This window comes from Juglans regia, chromosome 4, assembly GCF_001411555.2.
Source record: "Juglans regia cultivar Chandler chromosome 4, Walnut 2.0, whole genome shotgun sequence".
Lineage (NCBI taxonomy): Eukaryota > Viridiplantae > Streptophyta > Magnoliopsida > Fagales > Juglandaceae > Juglans > Juglans regia.
In genome coordinates, this window is record NC_049904.1 from 14,414,598 (window position 1) to 14,423,793 (window position 9,196).

The 9,196-nt window shown below is 39.1% G+C and overlaps 1 protein-coding gene across 1 annotated transcript; it reads left to right on the forward strand.

Moving 5' to 3' along the window:
• Positions 1 to 7,112: 7,112 nt before the first annotated feature.
• On the forward strand, positions 7,113 to 8,501 carry LOC118348173. The gene has a single exon (XM_035689175.1). The coding sequence runs from the start codon at positions 7,113 to 7,115 to the stop codon at positions 8,499 to 8,501; it is 1,389 nt and encodes a 462-aa protein (XP_035545068.1).
• The last annotated feature ends 695 nt before the right edge of the window (positions 8,502 to 9,196 follow it).

The window sequence follows — 9,196 nt, forward strand, 5'->3', positions numbered from 1 at the left end:
GCTTCCCGGAAGAACTGGAAATGAAATAAAAAATTACTGGCACGCGCACCTGAAAAAGCGCAGTAAGATCAACAATTCGTCATCAACAACTATATCAGAAATGGTGAAAAAATCCGAGGACGTTAGCTAACACGAATGATGTCTCTTCTTCAAGCAGTACTGATCCTCCAGCTGAAGATGTTATAAACCAATACATGATAGATCAGGACGAGATCAATTTTAGTTCGTCCAACGCATCTGAAATAATCAAAAGTATATGGGAGCAGCCATATTTTTCATTCCAGGACATATTCATGCCTGAAAGACCCTGCATTTATGGCTCCAACTACTGCGAGGTGCCACCAAGAGCCCATGTATCCAGATCATGTTTGCTATGATGCTGGCTACGATTTTTGAGTCGATTAATGATCAATGTAAGCAGCAGAAACTTACAACAAGAAAAACAGATTTTTGTGGCTAATTTATTGAAACTAAAAGATTATTTGCGACTAATTTTAATTGTAAATAATCATTTCCCTAGAATTAACTGGTCGCAAATAACAATTTTCTTGTAGTTACATGGGATCATGTACTGATAGTGCTTTCAAGTGTTGTTTTAAACTAGTGGAAGTTGTGAGACTCATCTTCAAATGGTTAGTTTGTATGTAAGCTGCATCATGCATTTGAGTATCAAGGACTTGGTAATTTAAGTGTTTTAATTTCTTGGTGAAGTTGCTTGAGTCGTACAAGATTAAGGTTTGGCATGCAGCTTGTATTGTAAATGAGTCAGTATATTGTACCGTATGCATGCCCATCAATCTTCTCCATTAGCCCACCAAAGGGACAGAATAGTTAGAGAAGTCGATTTTGAAAATAAAATCCCTGGCCCCTAATTTATAGTTAAAAAGGATATACATATCACACTCTTATATAAAAGTGGAATTAGTAAGGGAGCACAGGGAATTCACTACAAAAAAAATTGGCCTTTTGCGGTGAGGAGTTTCGCCACAAAAAGGCCCAGTTTTCCCCATAAATTAAAAATCTCTGGGAGTTTGGCTCCTCGGCTGTTGGCCGACAGCACTACGTCTAGAACGACTATTTGCGGATAGATTTTAAGTTCGCTGCAATCTCCTTTTTCTGCAGTGGATTCTAAACGTCATTAAATGGTGTCTTCTTGTGAGACGGAAACTCATAAACGACTTATTATTTCCGCCGCAATGGATTTTTTACTGGTGACATCGTTTCGCCGCTGATTACAGATTTTTCTTGGCAAATTTTTTTGGCCGTAATTGAAATGGTTCTTGACAAATGTTTCGCAAGACAAGTACACTTTTCTCAGGAATGTAAGCTCAAAGAAAGACTATGAGCAGTGCTACATCCACCAAGGATGTCGCGCGACACCGGTCTCCAGAAGAATAAATGTGTTTTTTTATGTTATTATTATTTGTTTTATTCATTTTTTTAGATTCTTAAATATTTGTCTTTTTTAAAAAAAAAATTACAACATCAATAAAAAATATTTTCTCGAGCACAAATTAAAAAAATATATATATCGTAACCCAAATGTCGGTTACTTAGCATTTTTCAGAGAGTATTTTTGCTTTCGAATTGAATTGGCATAAAAAAACCTCAAGCCGTAAATGAACCCATTCAAAGTAGTACTACATTGTTGAGAAGTTTTTTGTCACATCAATGGTCTTATAAGTAATCACTTTTATTATTCAATATATAAGAATATCCTGGGCTCTCTTGCCACGATATTTACAAAAAGTAATTCTTGAATTTAAATAATGTAATAGAAAAAAAAAAAAAAAACAGAAAGAATCGAGGATAAATGGTGCACCTTCCATTATAATTAATAATATCTATGTTGGTTATTGGACTTATGTCCGTAGTAACGTTGATTCCTCCTTCTGAATTAAAAAATGAGTGTGGTGTTTACTTCTCTTCTATTAGAGGATAGAGTGTAGATACAAGTTGGTTTTATTTCTATTTTATATAAAGATTGATATTCTCTTCTGAGAATTTTTTAAAGTTCAAACAATACCCATCGTAAAGATATTTATGTACGAGAATGCTTACAACAGAAGTTAGTTTTACTTATAACTTGTGTCGTAAATGTAACTTCCTTATAAAAGGAAATGATCTCTATTTCCTATATAAAAAATAATAATAATATCCATGATATATAAGCATTCACATCATAGTATGCAATGATGCAGCCTATTCACGTAATGGTCTGCCATCCATCATAAATAATTACATATATTGCCGCACAAGATTGGTATCACTTTTTCAAGACAGCTTCTAGCTACTAGTCACATTAATCTCTACTACAACACAGCTATATATAATTCATCATGTCCATCATGTAAAATCTGTTGTGGAGAGAAGAAGGTAGATTGGTACTTGTGAGCATTGTTTTTAATTTCGTAAAGTATTAGCCGGTACAGGTATCATATATATTTTATACCGACCCAAATACCGGCCGTAACGGCCTATATTTTGGCCTTTAATTTTTTTTTTCAAGCTACAAGTTTATTTTTTAACTCCCAATTCATACTAAGCTATTTATAGTTTATATATATATATATGTATTTATATATAATTTATTCATATATAGACTATTATTTTGAAATATAATTTATATATATAATTTATTTATATATCAACTATTCCGAAATAGTACCAGTACAAAAATATTTCGTTTCAATATCTTGACCTATACGACGTTCGGTACGGTATTCAAAACATTACTTTTGAGAGCTGGGCTTTTGCCTTTTGGATGACCGACCTTTGGTATTAAGATTTTTACCTGCAAATTAAATAAAAGTACATAACAATTATTCAATGTTTTGAAAGACCATTATACTTTAAAATGAATGGCCGGCAGAGAAACAGTTTCCAAGTGAAGTAACAGTACACTACCTTGTGTCTTCAATTTTCCTCTCTAGGTTTCCTTTCTAGGATATCTACGTAGGGGCTTTCCACGGCCGCCTGTGCCGTATCTTGGCTTAGGTACCAACTGGGTTACCGAATGGAGGAGCCCCTCCATCATCTCTATCAACGTCTCGTCTTGACTGAGACGGAAAATGCTGAAGTGGTCTTGGAACCGGCAAAGTTAGCTGATGTATTTCGGAGTGGAGGAAAGTGTTTGTTAATGAAATTATTCACTGAGAGGCATTACAATAAGGAGATCTTCAAGAGTACGATGCGGAAAGCTTGGCATTTGGGGTCTGGGGTAAAGTTCAGAGACCTGGATTCCACCCTAATTTTAGTCAATTTCGAGAATATTAAGGATAAGGAGAGGGTTATCCGGGAAGGTCCTTGGTCTTTCGATAAACATCTAGTGCTAATGTCTGAAGTTGATGGCCGAAGCCAAGTTCACCAGATTCAGATGAAGACGGCATCATTCTGGGTACGTATTCACAACTTACCTCTTATGGCTCGTAATGAGTATGTGGGTCGATTATTGGGTGAGAAAATTGGGTCTGTTGAGATAGTTGAAGTGGAGGCAGGGGAAATGGAATGGGGGCAGTTTTTACGAGTTAGGGTAGCCATGTCCGTTGATAAACCTCTTCTTCGAGGTTCAAAACTGATGATTGGGGATGGTGAGCCTGTGTAGGTTAGGTTCTCCTATGAGAGATTATCAAATTTTTGCTATTGGTGTGGTTGCTTGGGACATGGAGAAAGGGACTGTGTTAATGTTAAACGGGGACCGGAGGTGTATACAGGGAAGGATTACCCCTATGGTCCGTGGCTGCGTGTGGGTAATGGATTTGGGGTCCGTGCTTCTGCTGGGAAAAACAGAGGTCCCAACCCAGTGAAAAATACTGAGAAAAACCCTGTGGAACCAAAGAATGCTACGAAAAAGGGGACAGAGGTAGTGGAGGAAATGATGTCTTCCCCGCCAGGCATTCACGCTGAACCTATGGCAGCTATGGCTGGAGTGGAGGTGGACCTGCAGGCTCAAGGTAGCTTGGGGCTGGTCGAAGTGGAGGAGAACGTTGTTTCTGGAAAGGAGTCCAAGGAAGTTGCGGGTCACAAGTCGGGTGTTGCTGCCAGTGACTCGAGTGGGCCGGGTGGGCCAGAAGCTGTGGGGCTCAATCTCACAGGGGTTAAAAACAAAGATAAGCCTGTTAATAAACCAGATGGGCTGTGAAGCAAGAAGTGGAAACGCACTTCTCTATTGCATGAAACGACATCTAGTTTTCATGGAGCTGTGTCTGTGAAGGGGGCATCAGAAAACGAAAGGGGTCTGTTGAGGATGATTCTTCTAGCTTAAGACCAGTGAAGCGACTTCAAGTCTATTCTACTGTTGTTGAAGCAGGTCAGTCTGAGGATGATGAGGCTGCGAAGAAAATGCAAAAACCAGAAATATCGGTGGTGGCTGTGGATCAGCAACGCCCGGAGCCATGAAAATTTGTAGTTGGAATGCACGTGGGCTTGGGAACCCACGTGGCATTCGTACACTCTGTGACCTTATACAGAGGGAAGCGCCCGAGGTTCTGTTCTTACAGGAGACTAGACTGACCACTCGTGAAGTTGAATCTTGTAAGTATAAGTTTGGTTTTAAAAATTGTTTAGCTATTAGTTCTCAGGGTAGAAAAGGGGGTATTGCGCTATTATGGGATGCTGAAGTTGATCTTTCAGTCACTAGTTATTCCATGAATCATGTAGATGCTGTGATAAAGGATCCCAATTTGAGGAGGGGACAGTGGTTTCTAACTGCTATGTATGGGTATCCTAAGACTCATTTAAGGTATCAAACTTGGAATTTGCTTAGAATGTTGTGTCGTGCAAATGATGATCCTTGGATGGTGATGGGGGATTTTAACGAAGTAATGTATTCTCATGAAAAATGTGGGGGCAGACCTAGGCCTGACAGTCAACTTTATGATTTTAGAGAGGTTGTCGAAGAATGAAATTTGAGGGACTTAGGATTCTCGGGCCCAAAGTTTACGTGGTCAAATAGGAGACATGGGAATCAATGTATTAGTGAAAGGCTTGATAGGTTCTTAGTCAATTCTGTTTGGTGGGATAGCTTTCCGAATGCCAGAGTAACACATGGGGTGGCAGCCTACTCGGACCATCTGCCCATATGGGTGAATTTGGAGGGGGTCCCTTGCCATCACGCTTTTAAAAAATCCTTTAAATTTGAGGCCATGTGGGTGGGCGAGCAAGCTTGTGAAGATATCATAAAAGGTGTTTGGGGAAGGAGTGATGTCTCTACAAATATGGAAGCTGTTTCTGGTTTAATTCAAGATTGTGGAGCAAAATTACAGGGGTGGAATAAACACAGCTTTGGAAAGGTTCAAACCCAGCTCGGTAAAGCACAGCAAAATTTACATAGTTTACAAGAGAGGGGTCCGGATTTGGTTTCCACAGAAGCTATGAACTTTGCAAGAGATGAAGAACAAATCTGGTTGGAGAGAAAAGAGATTATGTGGAGACAACAATCAAAAGCTCTATGGCTCAAAGAAGGTGATAGTAACACTAAATATTTTCATATGAAGGCATCTCAAAGAAAGAGGAAGAACCTGATTTTGAAGATCCAAGATGAGAGGGGCTGTTGGCAAGAGAATACTCAGCGTGATAGGGTTATTCTAGACTATTTTCAGACTTTATTTACAAGCTCTGCCCCGAGTTGTGATGTGAACTCCTTGAATTGCTTGGCACCTATGGCTGGCCGAGTTTCAAGCGAGATGAACCAGAATTTGATAAAAGAATTCACAGCAGAGGAGGTTAAGGAAGCGCTGCATCAGATGAATCCTACAAAGGCCCCGGGGCCCGATGGTATGCCGCCAATATTTTACCAAAAATATTGGCAAGTGGTTGGTGATACCATAACTGCAGCAGTGCTGGAAGCCCTCAATTCAGGTTCCTTTCCATCTATTTTAAATCATACATATATCGTTTTGATTCCAAAAAAGAAGTGTGCTACTAAAATGAGTGACTTTCGACCCATTAGCTTATGTAATGTGACTTATAAACTTATTGCTAAGGTGATCTCGAATCGCCTTAAATTTGTCTTGCCAAATATAATTAGTGAGAGTCAAAGTGCTTTTGTCCCTGGGCGTCTTATATCTGATAATGTGCTGATTGCTTATGAGTTGATAAATTACTTAAAGCACAAGAAGAAAGGAAAAAAAGGATTTATGTCTTTAAAGCTCGATATGAGTAAGGCATATGACCGCGTCGAATGGGGGTTTCTAAAGTCGGTCATGGAAGTAATGGGATTTCATTTGAGGTTCATTGAGCTGATAATGTGTTGTATTGGGACTGTTTCCTTTTCGGCTTTGATTAATGGTGTGCCAAGAGGTCCCATTGTTCCTACTAGAGGGTTACGGCAGGGTGACCCTCTATCTCCATATCTTTTCCTTCTCTGTACCGAAGGACTGATTTCTTTATTAGGAAATGCGGGGCTGAAAAAAGAGATTTCTGGTTTGAAAATATGTCGAGGGGCGTCAACTATAAATCATCTGCTTTTTGCTGATGATAGTGTTGTTTTTTGTCGAGCTGAGGTGGAAGAAAACAGAAGGATACAAACTTTGTTGGCAAGATACGAAGCTGTTTCGGGGCAAAGAATTAATAAGGAAAAAACAGCTATTGTGTTTAGTGGAAATGTGAGTATGGAGAACCAAAATGAGATCAAAAGCCTTTGGAGTAATGGTGAAATACAGCAATATGAAAAGTATTTGGGCCTTCCACCTGTTATAGGAAAGTCCAAAAAGAGTGCTTTTCAATCAATCAAACAACGGGTCTGGCAAAAGCTTCAAGCATGGAAGGAGAATTTGTTGTCACAAGGGGGGAAGGAGATTTTGCTGAAAGCAGTAGCTCTTTCAATCCCAACCTATACCATGTGTTGTTTCCTATTACCAGCTACTTTTTGTGCTGAATTAGAAGGTATGATGGCTAAATTCTGGTGGGGACAAAAAGGAAATGAGAGGAAAGTGCATTGGCTGAGCTAGAATAAGTTGTGTCATGCAAAGAATTGTGGAGGTTTGGGATTTAAAGATTTAAGAACTTTTAACCTTGCTCTTCTTGCAAAACAGGGGTGGAGGTTGTCTCAAAATGAAGAGTCTCTTTTGCATAAATTATTTAAAGCAAAGTACTTTCCTCATACCAGTTTTATGAAAGCTGGGTTGGGTAGAAACCCCTCTTTTACTTGGAGGGGGATTTGGGAGGCCCGAAAATGGTTAGAAGCGGGGTGTAGGTGGCGGATAGGGAATGGAAGGACTGTTCACATATGGCAAGATCAGTGGATTCCGGGGCATATTTCTTTAGTGGCAGAAGGGGTTAGGGGATGTGAGGGATTAAACCCGCCTTTGGTTGATTCCTTATTTGTTGATAATGTTAGAATGTGGGATATTCAAAAGTTAAGATCTCTCTTCAATCCAAGTTTAGTCTCCGATATCCTAAAAATTCCTCTATGTTCTGATAATGTGGAAGATAGGAGGGTTTGGGCTCATGAACGAAATGGGGAATTTAGTGTGCGTAGCTGCTATAGATTTATCTCCTCCCAGGCTGGCCCTCAAATTGCCGAATCTTCCAACATGCAAGCACAGCAGAAATTCTGGAAGCATTTGTGGAAGATGAAAGTGCCTAACAAGCTAAAAATTTTTGCATGGCATGCATGCAAAGATAGCCTACCAACTGCAGTGAATTTAGTAAAGAGAAAGGTCATACCGAATGCAACTTGCAGGATGTGTTTATCAGAAGAGGAAAATATTGCTCATGCCATTTTTCATTGTGGGGCTGTGCAAGACTTATGGAGGTATTATCTCCCTGAGTTAATAAGGGATAAGCAGATGTCTTTGGTGGATTTGGCCATGCAACTTTGTGAAAGAAATATGGCTGGAAAAATGTGCACGTTTTTTGCTTTGGCGTGGGGATTATGGTACCGCAGGAATAAATTTGTGAATGATCAGATTCTGTTAGGGACTGCCAGTGTTGCTGAGAGTGTTCATGTCCTGTTGAGAAGCCATGCTCAAGTCAGTATAAAGATAAGAAGTGAGATCCTGAAGTTTTACAAGTGGAATCCACCTTCGGCTGGAAGTCTGAAACTCAATGTGGATGCTGCTACTTTTCCTGGGTGGGATAAAGCTGGAGTAGGGGCTGTGCTGCGAGATGAGAAAGGCAGAATTTTGATGGCCTTTAGCCGTGCAGAAATTCTTTTGAAAGGATCCGAAAGTTTAGAGCTTCTAGCCATATTTAGAGGAATGCAACAATGTGTTACGATGGGTGTTTCCCATCTGGTTGTGGAAAGTGACAGCTTACTAAGTATTGACGCCCTAAATGATGATAGCATGACAAATTCTTTGTTGGGAGTGATTTATTACGAGATAAAGAAGCTGGCCAGTTGCTTTGTTTTATGTTTATTTTCTCATGTATACCGGGAAGGCAACAGGGTAGCTCATAAATTAGCTAGAAATGCTTGTAAGGTTGATAGTATGGAGGTTTGGTGGAATAGTATTCCAGACTGTATTTCTCAAACTGTATGGTTTGATGAGTGTCTGTAATCATTTGTTTCCAATTGATGAATGAAATTCTCATTTTCTATAAAAAAAAAAACAGTACACTACCTTGTCATCTTCCAAAAAATGTCAAATGCTAACATTCAACTTAGGCTGTTCAACTTAACATCAATCCCTTGCATTGTGATTTTACATATACATTTATGTTAATTATTGATGAGTGGAGTGGAGGAATACTTATAATGAACAAGTCTTCATGTGCTTCTACACCCATGAAGTTTCTCGTTCCCTGCACCCACATGACTCAACATGCCATAAGTTGATGAAGAGCCATTCTTCTGTCCATCAATACATTCACATCCATTTCAACATTTGAGTTTAAATGTATTTTCAACTCTTAATCAAACAAGAAACATATCAAGTCACATCAAGATAGTATTAATTGAGATATGATCAATTAACCAAATAGGTTGCCATACTTATAAAGGTCGATCTTGATGATTATCCTTTCGACTGAACCCATGAACCAATCTTTAGAAACATTCAGTCTTATAATAGTCAAAAGATAGGAAGAAGAGGCATCCTCAAAAACCACCAATATTCATTCAAAAGATGTGACTGTCAGCAATAGTGCTCCTAGTGATTACCTGCTAGGCCTTATAACAAAAAATAGTAAGGCCTTATAACATAAAACCAAAAAACCAGCCTCAAGCTCAACCACCTAAGCATCCCTTAGAGAG